The sequence below is a fragment of the Pristiophorus japonicus genome, chromosome 10 (genome assembly GCF_044704955.1).
Source record: "Pristiophorus japonicus isolate sPriJap1 chromosome 10, sPriJap1.hap1, whole genome shotgun sequence".
In the NCBI taxonomy this organism is placed as follows: Eukaryota; Metazoa; Chordata; class Chondrichthyes; family Pristiophoridae; genus Pristiophorus; species Pristiophorus japonicus.
The window spans coordinates 148,009,317-148,027,810 of record NC_091986.1 but is presented as its reverse complement, the minus strand read 5'-3'; the positions used below and the strand labels follow the sequence as shown (position 1 = coordinate 148,027,810).

The 18,494-nt window shown below is 45.0% G+C and overlaps 1 protein-coding gene across 1 annotated transcript in view; it reads left to right on the top strand.

Annotated features, from left to right (window-relative positions):
- Positions 1-10,445: 10,445 nt before the first annotated feature.
- The window catches only part of cwf19l2 (CWF19 like cell cycle control factor 2), a 265,425-nt gene continuing 257,376 nt past the window's right edge, over positions 10,446-18,494 (top strand). Inside the window, exon 1 of the mRNA XM_070891309.1 lies at positions 10,446-10,552. Coding sequence (XP_070747410.1) covers positions 10,460-10,552 — 93 coding nt within the window. The 5' untranslated portion in view covers positions 10,446-10,459. The remainder of the gene's footprint in view (positions 10,553-18,494) is intronic.

The window sequence follows — 18,494 nt, the reverse complement described above, 5'->3', positions numbered from 1 at the left end:
GCGGGCAGAGGCATCGGTGTTAATCCCTTTGCTCTCTGAGAATAGCGATATGAGCGGCTTATGGTCAGTTTCAAGCTCAAACTTGAGACCAAATAAGTACTGGTGCATTTTTTTCACCCCATAAACGCACGGCAGAGCTTCTTTTTCAATCATGCTGTAGGCCCTTTGGGCCTTGGACAGACTCCTGGATGCATAGGTGACCGGTTGCAAAATCCCCGATTCGTTAGCCTGTTATAACACACACCCGACCCCGTATGACGATGCATTGCAAGCTAACACTAATCGTTTACATGGGTTATACAGAACAAGCAGTTTGTTTGAACATAACAGATTTCTGGCTTTCTCAAAGGCAGCCTCTTGTGAATTCCCCCATACTGAGACATCTCCCTTGCGCAGTAGGGTAGGAAATTACCGAAATAGTTGAGGAGTCCCAGGAACGACCGCAGCTCCATCACATTCTGTAGTCTCGACGCGTTCTTGGTGGCCTCCGTCTTGGCGTCAGTGGGTCTGATGCCATCTGCTGCGATTCTTCTTCCCAAGAACTTGACCTCCGGCGCCAGGAAAACACACTTCGAGCGTTTCAACCCGAGTCCCACGTGATCTAGCCGACTCAGAACCTCTTCCAGATTCTTCAAGTGCTCGATGGTGTCCCGACCTGTAACCAGTATATCGTCCTGGAAAACCACGGTGCGAGGAACCGACTTTAGCAGGCTCTCCATGCTCCGTTGAAAAATTGCCGCGGCAGACCGAATCCCAAACGGGCATCTGTTATAGATGAACAGACCTTTGTGCGTGTTGATGCAGGTGAGCCTTTCGAAGATTCCTCCAGCTCCTGCGTCATGTAGGCCGAGGTGAGGTCCAAATTGGTGAACGTCTTCCCTCCAGCCAGGGTCGCAAATAGGTCGTCTGCCTTGGGTAGCGGGTACTGGTCCTGTAGTGAAAAACAGTTAATCGTTAGTTTATAGTCCGCACAAATTCTGACCGTGCCATCGCCTTTAAGTACCAGGACAATCGGACTCGCCCACTCATTGAATTCCACTGGCGCGATGATGCTTTCTCGCTGCAGCCTGTCCAGCTCAATTTCCACTTTCTCTCGCATCATATACAGTACCACCCGTGCCTTGTGGTGGATGCATCGTGCACCGGGAACCAAATGAATCTGCACTTTCACCCCTGAGAAACTTCCAATGTCTGGCTCGAACAACGATGGAAATCTGCTCAGAAGCTGGGCACATGAGGCGTCGTCGACGGACAAAAGCGCTCGGATGTCGTCCCAGTTCCAGCGGATTTTTCCCAGCCAGCTTCTGAACAGTGTGGGGCCATCCCTTGGCACGATCCATAGTGGGAGTTCGTGCACTGCTCCATCATAGGAGACTTTTACTGCTGCGCTGCCAATTACAGGGATCAGCTCTTTGGTGTAAGTTCTTAGTTTGGTGTGAATGGGGCTGAGCTTGGGCTTGTGTGCCTTCGTGCACCACAGCCTGTCGAAGGCCTTTTTGCTCATTATGGACTGACTCGCACCCATGTCCATGGATACTGGAATTCCGTTCAGTTCAATTTTTAACATTATTGGTGGACATTTCGTGGTGAAGGTGTTTACCCCATACACTTCTGCCTCCTCAGTTCGAGTCTCTAGTTCAGCCTAATCCACCGTGGATCGATCTTCCTCTGCAACGGGGTGGTTTGCAGGGTTTGCAGCTCGCCTGCACATTCACTGAAGGTCTCCATTGTTCTGCAGCCGTTGCACGCATAGTGCTTGAAGCGGCATTGATGGGCCCGATGATCACCTCCACAACGCCAACAAAGTGTTAACTGCCTCGCATTAACGATTGATGGCGGACTCTGGGTCATCTGAGGTCGGGAGCAGCAGCCGGCGTGTATGTTCTGCCATCTATATTCCTGCTTGAAAACGACGTTACTTTGTGCACAGTACTGGCCGAAACCTCTTACTGCTGTAAAATTTGTTTGGTGTTAACGCTGGTGGACATAAATGCCTGGTCAATCATTATGGCTTTGTTCAGATTCGATGTTTCAACAGTCAATAGTTTGCGAAGGATTACTTCATGGCCAATGTCAAGCACAGAAAAGTCTCTCAGCATTTGTTCTAGGAATCCATCAAATTCACAATATCTTGCGAGGCGCCTTAGTTCGGCGACATAGCTCGCCACTTCCTGGCCCTCCGACCGTTGACACGTGTAGAACCGATACCTCGCCATCAAAACGTTTTCCTTAGGATTTAGGTGTTCCCGGACTAGCGTACACAATTCTTCATAGGATTTGGTTGTTGGTTTTACCAGAGCTAGAAGATTCTTCATGAGGCCATAGGTTGTTCCCCGGTAAGGAGGATCGTCCTTCGTTTGGCAGCATTCTCGTCCCCTTCCAGCTCATTGGCCACGAAGTATTGGTCGAGACTCTCCACGAAGGCCTCCCAAACATCCCCTTCTGTGAACTTCTCCAGGATACCAACTGTTCTTTGCATTTTTGCACGGTTGTTCGTTATCTTGTCGCCAATTGATAAGCTCATAATAAACGATGAAACTGAGTACTGTGAGCAATGAGTAAGTGTGACCTTAGCTCTTTTAATTAGACTCCAGAGTACCGTGTGGGTGGCCTGCTTATATACAGTGCTCTCAAGGGATGCTGAGATCCCTTGGGACTCCAACAGGTAGGCCCTCTGGTGGTGGTGTGAAACAGGTTGCCAAGGGCTAAATACATAAAATGCATTCAGGAGAACTTTTTTAGCCAGTGTTAAGAATTCTGTTCCCTCTATACCTTTCACACCAATTCTATCCCAGTCAATATTAGGGTAGTTGAAATCCCCTACTATTACTGCCCTATTGTTTTTGCATTTCTCAGAAATTTGCCTACATATCCTCTCTTCTATCTCCCTCTGACTGTTTGGGGGTCTATTGTGCACTCCTAGCAGTGTGATCGCCCCTTTTTTGTTCTTCAGTTCAACCCATATGGCCTCATTTGATGATCCTTCTAACATATCATCCCTCCTCACAGCTGTAATTGTTTTTTTTAAATCAATATTGCGATCCCCTTCTTTTTTTATCCCCCTCTCTATCTCATCTGAAAACCTTGTAACCAGGAATGAGCTGCCATTTCTATGCTTATTTCAGTCATGTCTCAGCAATAGCTATAATATCACACTCCCACATGTCTATCTGTTCCCTCAGCTTATCTGCCTTATTCCCTAGACTTCTTGCATTGAAGTATATACCATTTAGCACTGCCAATCTCCCTTATTGTCTATTCTCTAGCCTTTGTTTCCTATACCTTCCAAGCTCTCTTACTAATTTTCTGCCTTCCATTTCCAGCTTTTCTTCTCTCCCTTTTGAATCTATTCTCAGGTTCCCATCCCCCTGCCAAGCTAGTTTAAACCCTCCCGAACAGCACTAGCAACCCTCCCCCCCCATTAGGTTATTGGTCCTGATCCTGTTGACGTGCAATCCATCCGGCTTGTACAGGTCCCACCTCCCCCAGAAATGGTGTCAATGCCTCAGGAATCTAAAGCCCTCCCAACCTGCATCATCTCTCCAGCCACGCATCTGCTCTATCTTCCTATTGATGTACTCACTAGCATGTGGCACTGAGAGTAATCTGGAGATTACTACCTTTGAGGTCCTGCTTTTTAATCTCTTTCCTAGCTCCATAAAATCTGCCTGCAGGACCTCATGCCTCTTTTTAACCTATGTCATTGGTGCCGATATGGACCATGCTCCCCCCTCAGAATGTCCTGCAGCCATTCACTGACATCCTTGACCCTGGCACCAGGGAGGTAACAAACCATCCTGGAGTCATGTCTGCAGTCGCAGAAGTATCTGTCTGTTCTCCTAACTATCGAATCGCCTACCGCTATTGTTTTCCACTCTTCTTCCTCCCCCCCGCCTCTGTAGCTGAGCCATCCATCGTACAGTGAACTTGGTTCTGCCTGCACTACCCAGAGGAACCATTGTCCTCATCAGTATCGGGAACTGAAAACTGGTTAGCAAGCGAGATGCACTCAGGGGACTCCTGTCCTACCTGCCTGGTCCTCCTCGTCTATCTGGCGATCACCCATTCTCTCTCTGCCTGCACACTCTTAAGCTGCGGAGTGACCGTCTCCTGAAACATGCTATCCATGAAGTTCTTAGCCCTGCAGTTTCACTGCAGTGACACCAGCCGTCGCTCAAGTTCCGAAATCCCGGAGCTCGAGCTGCTCTAGCTGGTGACATTTCTCGCAAACATGGTCGTTCAGGCCATGAGAAGGACTTCCCACATGGCACAGGATATGTATTCCATGGGACTAAGCTGCCCTGCCATCCCTCTATTTATTAGATTATCTAAAGCATACCCTTCTGCCCTAACTTAGAGAGAAGAAAAGACAACAGTGATTGTTATTTTCGGGATAACTCCACAAGACTGTATGCTGTAAGCTCAAACTGATGTGACCTTAGTCTCTTTAATCAAACTCCAGAGTGCCGAAGCAGCATGGCAGACAACCTTTTGTGCTTGGTCTCCAACAGGTGCGCCCCCTGGTGGCAAGTCTTACACTATTATAAAATTTACATACATAACAGTGATACTCATCAACCAATCACCTAGCTGCTCTCCTGTGACGTCCCTCCTTGCTTTTTTTTGGAAATACGCCGCTGCCTTCGATTACGTCTGTGCTGTTCCTCCGCTCTCTCCATTATTTCCCGCCGTCGCTGCCTCTGATTAGGTTTCCGCTGTTCCTCACTCTCTCCTTTATGGCCCACCGCTGCTGCTGACTCCGATTAGTGGGAAGACACTTAAGATTGTTAATTAACAGAGAAACCTATGGGTTCAATACATAATTCCCTGAAAGTGAAAATGAAGATAGATAAAGCCATAAAAAAGGCAATTAGCATGGGTTTTATAAATAAGGACATAAGTAATTAAGAATTCATACAAAAAATTAGTTAAGTTACAGTTGGAAGTATTGGCTGGAATCATACCAGCCCTGCGAGTGCGGGGTTGGAGGTGGACCCGCTGTCACAATGTGATTGACAGCGGGGTGGAAGTCCACTTTGAACCCGCCTCCTTGTCAATTTTCAAAGTGCCAGGTCTGGCTGCGGTTCAGAGACCCGACACCAAGCGGTGAGCCGGCCAATTAACATTATTAAGAGGTATCTTAAAGGTATTTAAAAATAACTTTTACTAGGTACTTACCATTTGTCCAACTTTTTCAGGAACTTCCTGTTGCTCAGGCTTCACGTCAGGTAAGTGTGTCAGGTTCTCAATGACTCTCCATTGCTTTGACTAGTTGACAGCTGCAGAAGTGGTATATTTCACAGTTGTTCAATTTCCAATCTCAGAAGTTGACGCCTTCAGGATTTGGAAGACACTTTTGAGCTGTATGCAGTTTGGCAGTGTTTGCAGTGAACTCTCTTACCACTGTCATCGCTTTGGAGCAACCTCTCTCATTTTTGACAGAGCGCTTCTGTCATCTGAATTTCAGCTGCCATCTACTCCATTAGCATCGGTGCCCTTGAGAAAATCTCACCGTGGTCCTCAGAATCCCACCACGATCAGCCCCAACACCAACATCGCTAAACAGACCAGCATTACCAACACCACCAAACTTCTCAGCAATCACCTGATGCTGCACAGGACACAGGGCAAAAGCACCCAACTATGTTGCTGCCTGGGACGCCAGGGATGGCCTCATCTTGGCCACATTTACTTCACTTGATGCTGTACACACTGGCTGCCACATGATGCACCAGGTTGGTACCACCCCACACTAGCACCATAAAGCATCCCTGCAACTCCCAAGCCATTCCTTTCACATTACCGTTGCGGGTGGTATCCTTAAGTGTCATTATTCACTGCAATTCACTAAGCCACTTCCAAAGGTTCACACAAATCTGTCTAAGAACGCAAAGTGTTCAAAATAAAAATGTCAATGTTTGACAACACATTAGCAGAAATGCTACATTAACATTGGCTAAAAGACCCAATTGCCTACCCTTGTGTGTTGTTAGTTGGTATGATTGGATGAGGGTGAGTGTGAGGTGTGGCTAGTGAGATGGGGATGTGATAATGTAGATAGAGAGGGATGGGTGGAGGTGCAAGGTACATTGATATGAGTAAGGACGTGCAGGAGTAAGATACAGCACAAACAGGCCATTCGGCCCAACAGATCTGTGCTGCTATTTATGCTTCACAAGAACCTCTTCCCACCTTACTTCATCTCACTCTATCAGCATATCCTTGTATTCTTTCCTCCTTCATCTAGCATCCCCTTAAATGCATCTATACTATTTGCCTCAACTACTCCATGTGGTAGCGAGTTTCACATTCTCACCAGTCTTGGTAAAGAAGTTTCTCCTGAATTTCTTACTGGACTTTTTATATTTATGACCCCTTGTTTTGGTTTCTCCCACGAGTGGAAATATCTATGTCTACCCTATCAAATCTCTTCATAATTTAAAAGACCTCTATTAGATCATCTTTTCTTTTCTAGACAAAAGAGCCCCAGCCTGTTCAGTCTTTCCTGATAGTTCTAACCTCTCAGTTCTGGTATCATCCTTGTAAATCTTTTTGCATCTTCTCCAGTGCCTCTATATCCTTTTTATAATATGGGACCCTTCTTCTTCTTAGGCAGTCCCTTGGAGTCGAGGATGACTTGCTTCCACACTGTCACAGGTGGGGCAGACAGTGATTGAAGGAACAGGTGGGTGGGGAACCTGGGCTGCCGCATGCCCCTTCCGCTGTCTATGCTTGGTTTCTTCATGCTCTCGGCGATGAGACTCGAGGTGCTCAGCGCCCTCCCGGATGCTCTTCCTCCACTTTGGGCGGTCTTGGGCCAGGGATTCCCAGGTGTCGGTGGGGATGTTGCACTTTTTCAAGGAAGCTTTGAGGGTGTCCTTGAAGCAATTCCTCTGCCCACCTGGGGCTCGCTTGCCGTGTCGAAGCTCTGAGTAGAGCGCTTGCTTTGGAAGTCTCGTGTCAGGCATGCGAACGATGTGGCCCACCCAACGGAGCTGATCAAGTGTTGTCAATGCTTCGATGAATGTATTTACAGGATCTTGCGGAGGCAGCGCTGGTGGTGCTCCTCCAGCATTTTGAGGTGTCTGCTGTATATGGTCCACATCTCTGAGCCATATAGGAGGGTGGGTATCATTACTGCCCTGTAGACCATAAGCTTGGTGCCAGATTTGAGGTCCTGGTTTTCAAACACTCTTCTTCAGGTGTCCGAAGGCTGCACTGGCACACTGAAGGCAGTGTTGGACCTCATCATCGATGTCTGTCCTTGCTGACAGTAGGCTCCCAAGGTACGGTAAATAGTCCACGTTGTCCAAGGCCTCGTCATGGATTTTGATAACAGGGCAGTGCTGTGTGGTGGGGTTAGGTTGGTAGAGGACCCTTGTCTTACGGATGTTTAGTGTAAGACCCATGCTCTCGTACGCCTCGGTGAAGGTGTTGACGATGGCTTGGAGTTCGGCATCCGAGTGTGCGCGTACGGTAGTTGAATGGCAGAGGATGGGACAACCTTGGGCCTAGCCTGGAGGCGGCGGAGGTTGAACAGATTCCCATTTGTTCTATAATTTAGCTCCACTCCAGCGGGGAGTTTGCTGAGGGTGAGATGGAGCATTGCACCAAGGAAGAGCGTTGGTGTGATGATGCAGCCTTGCTTGACTCCGGTCCGAACGTGGATTGGGTCTGTAATGGATCCGTTGGTCAGGATCACAGCTTGCATGTTATCGTGGAACAGGTGGAGATGGTGACAAACTTTTGAGGGCAGCCGAAACAGAGGAGGACGCTCCATAATCCCTCACGGTTGACGGTGTCAAAGGCTGGAACTGTGCTGAGAACTCGAAATGTGTTTCGATATAGTGTTGATATTATTCGTGCAATAACTGACAGAAAATGAAAACCAACTGCAAGAACACTCTGACCCATACAGATTAAATAATTAAATGTATACCTAAGTAATATACCTGAGATTTAATTATACTGTGCAAAAATCAGGAACAAAATTACTTATTTTCTACTTAAAAATATAAGTGAAATATTACTGCATTTAATATTTAGAGATCAATTAAAAAACTGATAATAGAAAAATAATTTATCTTTGCGATCAATTATTTAATTTTAGATTTAAATATTACAATATAAATATTGATCAGTTCAGAGTAATTTAACAGCAATAGCATTCATTTTAATCATTTTTAATGCATGCAATATTGCAATATATCCTTGAATGTTGAGCCTGCTCCCAAATCTGTGCACATCTTTCCCGCGACTCCAATCAGGTTTCTGCCTGAAATGGCCCTTATGAAAGTCACAAATGACATCCTATGTGATGGTGACAGTGGTAAACTAGCCCTCCTCATTCTTCTCGACCTGTCTGCAGCCTTTGACACGGTTGACCACACGATCCTCCTCCAATGCCTCTCCTCTGTCATCCAGTGTGGGACTGTTCTCACAAGATTCCATTCTGCACTATCATGTTGTAGCCAGATAATCACCTAAATTGGCTTCCCGCTCCAGCACCGTCCCCCAAGGATCTAATCTTGGCTGCCTCCTATTTGTCATTTACATGCTGCCTCTTGGCAACATCATCCAAAAACACGTCAGATTCCACATGTACGCTGACGACACCCAGCTCTATCTCACCACCACCTCTTTCGACCCAATTGTCTCTGATTTGTTACACTGCTTGTTCGACATCCAGTACTACTAAATATTGGGAAGACCGAAGCCATTGTCCAAGGTCCCTGCCACAACGCCGTTCCCTAGCCACGGACTCCTTCCCTTTCCCTGACAACTGGTTGAGGCTGAACCAGACCATTTGCAACCACTGCATCTTATTTGACCCTGAGAGGAGCTTCCAATCACTTCCGCTCCTTCACCATCACCTATTTCCACCTCCGGAACATCGCCCGACTCTGCCTCAGCTCATCTGCTGCTGAAACCCTCATCCAGACATCTTTGTTACCTCTCGACTTGACTATTCTGATGCTCTCCTGGACAGCTCCCAGCTTCCACCTTACATGAACTTGAGCTCATCTAAAACTCTGCTGCCCGAATCCTAACTTGCACCAAGTCCCGTTCACCCATCACCTCTGTGCTCACTGACGAACATTGGCTTTGTCATGTATCTTACATTATTATATATAACTGTATCCTAACATGCTATACATGACTGTAATAAGATATGACCTGTAACTACCAGCACACCTTACCACCAGGAGTGTACTTGCAAGAGACAGGTATATAAGGACAGGTCTCAGGAAAGTGCAGCATTCCAGAGCTGTGAAATAAAGGTGCAGGTCCAGAGTGACCTTGACTTCACTACATGCCTCGTGTGAATCTGTACTGAGGGGACAGGACTTTACAGGCTTCTGGTTAAGCAACACCTCGATTTAAAAATTCTCATCTTTGTTTTCAAATCCCTCCATGGCCTCGCCCCTCCCCATCGCTGTAACTTTCTCTAACCCTCCAACAAAATCTCTGTGCTCCTCCAATTCTGACCTCTTGGCGCATCCCAATTTTAATCGCTATTGGTGGCCATGCCTTCAGCTGGGCCCTTACTCTGGAATTCCCTCCCTAACCTCTTTGCCTCTCCTCCTTTAAGACACTCTTTAAAACCTATTTCTTTGACCAAACTTTGTTATCTAACCTAATATCTTAAGTAATAACTTTTATTTAAGTAGCGCCTTTAACGTAGTAAAACATCCCAAGGCGTTTCACAACAGCGTTACAGACAAACAGATAAATTTGACATTGAGCCACAGAAGAAATTAAGGTAGATGATCAAAAGTTTGTTTAAAGAGGTAGGTTTTAATGAGCGTCCTAAAGGAGGAAAGAGGTGTAGAGGTTTAGGGAGGGAGTTCCAGAGCTTAGGGCCCAGGCAGCTGAAGGCACGTCCACTGATGTTTGAGCAGTTATAATGAGGGATGTTCAAGAGGCCAGAATTTGAAGAGCAGAGACATCTTGTGGGATTGTGAGGCTGAAAAAGATTACAGATATAGGGAGGGCAAGTCCATGGAGTGATTTGTAAACAAGGATGAGCATTTTGAAATCGAGGCTAATGTGGTTCCGTGTCAAATTTTGTTTGATAACGTTCCTATGAGACGTTTTACTACGTTAAATGTGTTATATAAGTACAAGTCGTATTTAAAACGATATATACTTATTGACATTATAGATTCGTTTTGAATTCTTCTAGCAAAGAGCTAGCAGGGAAATAGGTTGATTTGGCCTCCTATGCTGCAAATTGATTCTATGTCTCTGTCAACATTTATGTTTCAGAAATACACGAAACAGCATCAGAGCTCCTTGCACTATAACTGATGCCACTCTGCAACTTCCCTGCAGACGCAAATGACGCGCGCGCGCGGCTCCCCAGGACGTTGACCTCTGGCATCACGACGTTTAGTTTGGGGCTGCGCGACGGCCGTAAAGTTAGAGTTGCTAGGTGAATTCCAGCTACGACAGCAAGATGGCGGAGTACGGAGGCAGATTTGAAAGTGGGAAAGCAATTGAGGAAAGACGAGAATTTAAACGAAGAGCAAGAGAGGAAATCGCGGCCAAGGTATTGGCTCGGTGCTGTCCGCGCGTGTGCGTGCGGGGCGGCCGGTGAGAATGATGATCTGGAGCCGCCTGAGCCCTTTGATGCTTAAAACCTACATCGCTAGGGATAAACATTGCTCGAGGCTAAATTAGTGCAAGAAGTCGCTGATTCATTTTTGGGCAACCTACGAAATGTCAGCTACGTATTTTGATGAATTTACTTTTAAAATTAACTTGCACTCCCCATATTTAAGTAGTTTTTATGTGTCATTCTAAAAGTGAGTTCCAACACTGCGATCTTGACTTAGAGCCACATATATGTGAAGCACTTGCTGCAGACTGGTGTCTTCTGTGATGCATTATTAAACTGTGGCTCATGATTTGATTGTAATGACACTGTTTTCCTAATGTATGCAGTAAAAGGTACTCCATGACTATTGAAGACCCTTCCACAGAACTGCAACCTACAACATCCCCCATCCTCCAATATATATGCTTTAGTTTACTCCCTCATTTATTTGAATTTAAAGTTATGTATCTGGTATTAGATATTTCTGACTGTTAGATCATGTTAAACTGTATAATTCGGTAGTTGCTGACCCCCAGTGTGCTCCCACTTCCATTTTGTGTATGTTTTCTGGGTCACTAATAAAACTAGATCAGTATGAGCATAGAAAATAGGAGCAGTAGTAGGCCATTTGGCCCTTCGAGTCTGCACCACCATTCAATATGATCATAGCTGATCTTCTATCTTAACACCATATTCCTGCTTTTTCCCCATACCCCTTGATGCTGTTTGTTTCTAGAAATGTATCTATCTCCCTCTTAAATATATTCAGTGACTTTGCCTTCACAGCCTTCTGTGGTCGAGAATTCCACAGTTTCACCACCCTCTAGTGAAAACATTTCTCTTCATCTCGGTCCTAAATTTCCTATCCTGTATCCTGAAACTGTGACCCCTTGTTCTAGACTTCCCAGCCAGGGGAAACATCCTCCCTGCATCCAGTCTATCCAACCCAGTCAGAACTTTATATGTTTCAATGAGATCTCCTCTCATTCTTCTAAACTCTAATGAATGGAATGTAATAAGGTTCTAAAAGTTGTCAGAGAAGTTTAGGGAGGGAATTTCAGAGCATAGGGCCTAGACGGCCACCAATAGAGTAAGGGATGCACAAGAAGCCACAGGTGGAAGAACACACGGAGGAGTGTGCGACTGAGAATAAATTTTAAATTGGAGGCATTGGGGGACCAGGAGCTACGCTAGGTCACCAATCACAGGGATGATGCGAGAACAGGCCTTGGGGAGAGAAGTATGGGCAGCGGAAATTTGGATGAGCTGAAGTTAATGGAGGATCGACAAGAGATTGCGAATATTTAAGGCTGGACGTGGTAAAGACACGGATGAGGGTTTCAGCAACAGATATGCTGAGGCAGGGGTGGCGATTCGTGATGTTACAGAGGTTGAAGTAGGCGATCTTTGTGATGGAGAGGATATGGGGTCAGAAGCTGATACACGTGGAAGCTGACCCCATGTCTTCGGATAATATCGTCAATGTTCAGCATATAGATGAGGAGATAGGGGCAATGGATAGATTGGGAGAGTGCCGAGGCAATGGTATGGGGGTGGGAAGAGAAGCCATTGCTGGAGATGCTCTGGCTACGATTAGGTCGGTAAAAGTGGAATCAAGAGAGGACAGTTCTGTCGAGTGGGACAACAGAGGAGAGGTGTTTGTCCATGTCATAGGCTGCAGAGAAGTCAAAAAAGAGTAAGGATAGTACACTCGTAACAGAAAGCATCATTTGTGACTGATTAGGGATGTGACCAGGATGGAAACTGGATTGGAGATTCAAACATGGAGCTGCGGGAAAGGAAAGAAAGGATAGGAAAGCATGTAGTTTGCGAGGACATAGGAGTTAAAGGTGGATTTTTTTTTGAAGAGGGAGGTTGACAACTGTGGTTTTGAAAGGGATGGGATCAGTACTTGGAGAGGGAACCATTGACAATGTTAGCTAGCCCGGTGGCTAGAAAGGGAAGTCAGATGGTCAGCTGCATACAAACTCCGCTCTGTAGTCTCTCCTTTTAGCTCAGGTGGCAGGTGCCAGATATCAGGTGCCCATGGCTATTTCAGTGCCATGATGTCCTTCTTGTGATGTGGTGACCAGAATTACATAATTACTCCATGAAGGAAAGAGCCAGTGGCCTGCAATAGAGTCAGTAGCACATCCTGTGATTTATGTTCTATTCCCTGCACTATACAATTAAAGATCACACTTACTTTATTTATCACTGCCACAATACAGTTTTAACAACCTGTCCACCAATATTCCCAAATCTTTTTGTGTTGTAATCAGTAGACTACCAACATAGTTCCTATGTTTATTCTCCTTCCTATTAGAAATTTGTGCAGACAGCAAATACCAATTTAATCCCTAACAATGACAGCTTCTACAAGCCATTTTGTGTTTCAACCTAGATATCCATTATATATTACAGTAATAGCACCAACATGCCAGGATTAGCTAGATTACTGTACTAAAACGAATGTATTTAAAAACATATATTTCTGCTCAGTCTTTTATAGTCTGACTTATATTGTGCTCTATTTTTAGTTTTCCCAAATGCTGAGACCAATATCTTGTCCCATTGGAAATCAGTGAGGTTGCTGGCGAGGGAATTGTAGAAGCAGCATTTCCTGGTGTGGTGTTTACAAACATGTTAAAAGCTAGCTTTTAGCCCTGGCCTGGCTGAAAATCTAGCCTTTGGAGCCATGGGGCAATATTTTTACTGGATAGACTGTAGAACTGGGAAGGAGGAAAATGGTTACATTTTTCAATATAGGAAAGAAAAAAAACAGATTAACACTGGCTCAAATCTAACTTGCTCTGATGGAATGAAACTCTACTCTGCCTAATGGTTGCAAGAGATCCTACATAAACAAACCTAAGCAGTCTCAACCCAACTTGTAGTGTGGCATCGGCCACAGTACAAAACTGCCATTAGTTCAGCACTATCATCAGCCATTTCACTCAAAGACTACAAGGTGGCTAGTAAGAGAAATGGAAAAATGTCATATGGATACAGTAGGGGGTGCTCTTCTGAAGCATAGGCTTAAAAGTATTGTTAGGGCAGATTAATAGAGCTTCACCTTGCTTTAAATAACTGGTTAAATACCGTATACCTGAACTGAAAGTCCTCATTGCTGACAGAATATGAAAAACATCAATATCTCTGACTGATGCACACTTGGAAAGAAATTGCAAACTTTGGGAAGGAACAAAATGAGCGCACCATTTCATGCAAAAAAATTTAAACCAAATTGTTAAAGGTTTAAAGTTATATCAGTAATTAAGTGGCCCTGGCATTGGTAGCTTTCTTACTGTAACACTGGCATTTGCAATTTTTTAAAGTTTGACTTGGAGAGCTACAATTCTGTACACCCAACACAGTTAAGTACTACATTACCCCTTTCCCTGTATATCTTGAGGTTTAAATATAAAACCGAGTAAAGCCCATATTTCGCTCTCAAAAAGGGGACAGGGGAGAGAAAGAGAACTCGAGGTAAGTGGCCAAAATTGACCAATTTGCACTCTTCCAGAAAAATACACACTGCAGTACAGTATCTAGGAAACTTTCAGTGCTACTGGTGTTGAGAATTGTTAAACATTAAGACATAGAAACATAGAAAATAGGTGCAGGAGTAGGCCATTCAGCCCTTCGAGTCTGCACCACCATTTAATAAGATCATGGCTGATCATTCACATCAGTACCCCTTTCCTGCTTTCTCTCCTTGATCCCTTTAGTCGTAAGGGCCATATCTAACTCCCTCTTGAATATATCCAATGAACTGACATCAACAACTCTGTGTTAGGGAATTCCACAGGTTAACAACTCAGTGAAGAAATTTCTCCTCATCTCAGTCTTAAAAGGCTTAACCCTTATCTTTAGACTACGTCCCCTGGTTCTGGACTTCCCCGACATCGGGAACATTCTTCCTGCATCTAACCTGTCCAATCCCGTCAGAATTTTATATGTTTCTATGCGATCCCCTCTCATCCTTCTAAACGCCAGTGAATACAGGCCCAGTCAATCCAGTCTCTCTTCATATGTCAGTCCAGCCATCCCGGGAATCAGTCTGGTGAACCTTCGCTGCACTCCCTCAGTAGCAAGAATGTCCTTCCTCAGATTAGGAGACCAAAACTGAACACAATATTCCAGGTGAGGCCTCAACAAGGCCCTGTACAACTGCAGTAAGATCTCCCTGCTCCTATACTCAAATCCCCTAGCTATGAAGGCCAACATACCATTTGCCTTCTTCACCGCCTGCTGTATCTGCATGCCAACTTTCAATGACTGATGTACCATGACACCCAGGTCTCGTTGCACCTCCCCTTTTCCTAATCTGCCGCCATTCAGATAATATTCTGCCTTCGTGTTTTTGCCCCCAAAGTGGATAACCTCACATTTATCCACATTATACTGTATCTGCCATGCATTTGCCCACTCACCTAACCTGTCCAAGTCACCCTGCAGCCTCTTAGCGTCCTCCTCACAGCTCACACCGCCACCCAGTTTAGTGTCATCTGCAAACTTGGAGATATTACACTCAATTCCTTCATCCAAATCATTAATGTATATTGTAAATAGCTGGGGTCCCAGCACTGAGCCCTGCGGCACCCCACTAGTTACTGTCTGCCATTCTGAAAAGAACTCGTTTATCCCGACTCTCTGCTTCCTGTCTGCCAACCAGTTCTCTATCCACGTCAATACATTACCCCCAATACCATGTGCTTTAATTTTGCACACCAATCTCTTGTGTGGAACCTTGTCAAAAGCCCTTGAAAGTCCAAATACATCACATCCACTGGTTCTCCCTTGTCCACTCTACTAGTTACATCCTCAAAAAATTGTAGAAGATTTGTCAAGCATGATTTCCCTTTCATAATTCCATGCTGACTTGGACCGATCCTGTCACTGCTTTCCAAATGTGCTGTTATTTCATGTTTTAATAATTGATTCCAACATTTTCCCCACTACTGATGTCAGGCTAACCGGTCTATAATTACCCGTTTTCTCTCTTCCTCCTTTCTTAAAAAGTGGTGTTACATTAGCTACCCTCCAGTCCATAGGAACTGATCAAGAGTCGATAGACAGTTGGAAAATGATCACCAATGCATCCACTATTTCTAGGCCACATCTTTAAGTACTCTGCAGACTATCAGGTCCCAGGGATTTATCGGCCTTCAATCTCATCTATTTCCCGCCTAATAAAGGATATCCTTCAGCTCCTCCATTCTAACTAAACCCTCGGTCCCCTTGTATTTTCGGAAGGTTATTTGTGTCTTCCTTCGTGAAAACAGAACCAAAGTATCGGTTCAACTGGTCTGCCATTTCTTTGTTCCCCATTATTAATTCACCTGAATCTCACTGCAAGGGACCTACGTTTGTCTTCACTAATCTTTTTTTCTCTTCACATATCTATAGAAGCTTTTGCAGTCAGTTTTTATGTTCCCAGCAAGCTTCCTCTCATACTCTATTTTCCCCCTCCTAATTAAGCCCTTTGTCCTCCTCTGCTGAATTCTAAATTTCTCACAGTCCTCAGGTTTGCTGCTTTTTCTGGCCAATTTATATGCCTCTTCCTTGGATTTAACACTATCCTTAATTTCCCTTCTTAGCCACGGTTGAGCCACTTTCCCCGTTTTATTTTTACTCCAGACAGGGATGTACAATTGTTGAAGTTCATCCATGTGATCTTTAAATCATACTTTCCTTATAATCAGAAAATCCAGCTTTTCAGTCAATTTAAATTAATGGCATACAGATGCACAGCATTGCCTCTTGTAGCTTCTTTGATACACTGAGTCAAGAAGTAGTCTTGTTTAACATTTAATAACTCTGCCTCTAAACTGCCCCTGTTTATATTGGGTTAATTGAAGTCGTCTTGGTTAATCCATGCCACTGGACCAAGACCTAGCTCTGTCAAGCCCGTGTGACAGCTGGTGTGCAACGGTCACCACACGTTTAAAAAAAATCCACACACAGGCATCTTCCACCCTTCAAGATTTAGTTCAGGACCTGGAATTTTAGGTCCTTCATTGAAACACCTGTGAACATTTTGACGTGGAAGCAAGTCATCCTCAATTCGAGGGACTGTCTATGATGATGAATTGAAGTCTCATTAAAATAGCTTTCCTGTTCTATATAGAGCTTTCTTCATAGAGATTGTCTTTCTTGTGCTGACCAGGTGGTCTGCACCATACGCCTAGTGTTAGCTTGGATTTTCTTTGCATTAGTGATGTCGAACCAGAGTGGTTTATTTTGTAGTTTTTCTACCTCCTACAAGATCCACTTTTGCTTCCTGGGTACTTATTGACTGGGCTATACCAATTCCTCTTTTGTCCTGCAGTCTTTTCTAAAAAGAAAGACTTGGATTTATATCGTGCCTTTCACGATCACCGGACATCTCAAAGCACTTTACAGCCAATGCAGTACTTTTGGAATGTAGTCACTGTTGTAATGTAGGAAACGCGGCAGCCAATTTCATGTAGCACACAAGCAAGCTCCCACAAACAACAATGTGATAATGAGCAGATAATCTATTTTTTTTGTTATGTTGATTGAGGGATAAATATTGGCCAGGACATCGGGGATAACTCCCCTGCTCTTCTTCGAAATAGTGCCATGGGATCTTTTACGTCCACTTGAGAGAGCAGACGGGGCCTCAGTTTAACGTCTCTTCTGAAAGACGGCACCTCCAACAGTGTCAGCCTAGATTTTCTTTTGTGCTCAAGTCCCTTGAGTGAGACTTGAATCCACAAATATCAGAGGCGAGAGTGCTACCCACTGAGCCACAGCTGACACTAAGCACTCTATACCCTTCAATGATGCATTTATTTCCTTCCTCTAGATTTAGCCAGGTGTCTGATATCCCAACCATATTGTCATTTCTGACTGCCATATAACAGCCTCCAGTTCTGGCATTTTATTTTTAATGCTGCTATACATCTTATTTCATGCCCCCCACACCCAGTGTCTGCTTGTTCCTGGTTTATGTGGGTGTCTCTGGGTATCTCTGTCCCAATCTACCTGTTGACTGCTTTCTCTCTGACAATCTAAGACAAGTCAGGTTTGACAAATTTATATTAAGAGTTTTTGAAAAGGTGACTTATTGAGTAGATAAAGGGAATCAGTAGATGTAGTGAATATAGATTTTTAGAGGATTTTCAGTGAGGTGTCACAGGAGTGTTTCAACAAAAACTCAGGCATATCATCATCATCGGCAGTCCCTTGGAATCGAGGAAGACTTGCTTCCACTCCTGAAGTGAGTTCTTTGGTGGCTGAACAGTCCAATACGAGAGCCACAGACTATGTCACAGGTGGGATAGATAGTCGTTGAGGGAAGGGGTGGGTGGGACTAGTTTGCCGCACGCTCTTTCCGCTGTCTTCGCTTGATTTCTGCATGGTCTCGGCATTGAGACTTGAGGTGCTCAGCACCTTCTCGGATGCACTTCCTCCACTTAGGGCGGTCTTGGGCCAGGGACTCCCAGGTGTCGGTGGGGATGTCGCACTTTATCAGGGAGGCTTTGAGGGTGCCCTTGTAGCTTTTTCGCTGCCCACCTTTGGCTCGTTTGCCATGAGGGAGCTCCGAGTAGAGCACTTGCTTTGGGAGTCTCATGTTAGGCATGCGGACTCTGTGGCCTGCCCAGCATAGCTGTCAATCATCGGTATTCCACATGAACAGTCAGTGTTTTTGAACTACTGTTCACACTTGTATATAAAGGAACATTGTCTAGAACAAAGGGACTGCACTTGCTTAGTTCCTTTTGCCTATCATTCATAGCCAGAGCATTTCCAACTTCTCTTTCTGTCCCCATACCGTTAATCTTTGAGCTTCCCAAGGATCTAACCTCCCCCCCCCCCCATTCCTCTTCTACATAGGAACAGGAGTAGGCCATTTAGCCCTGAG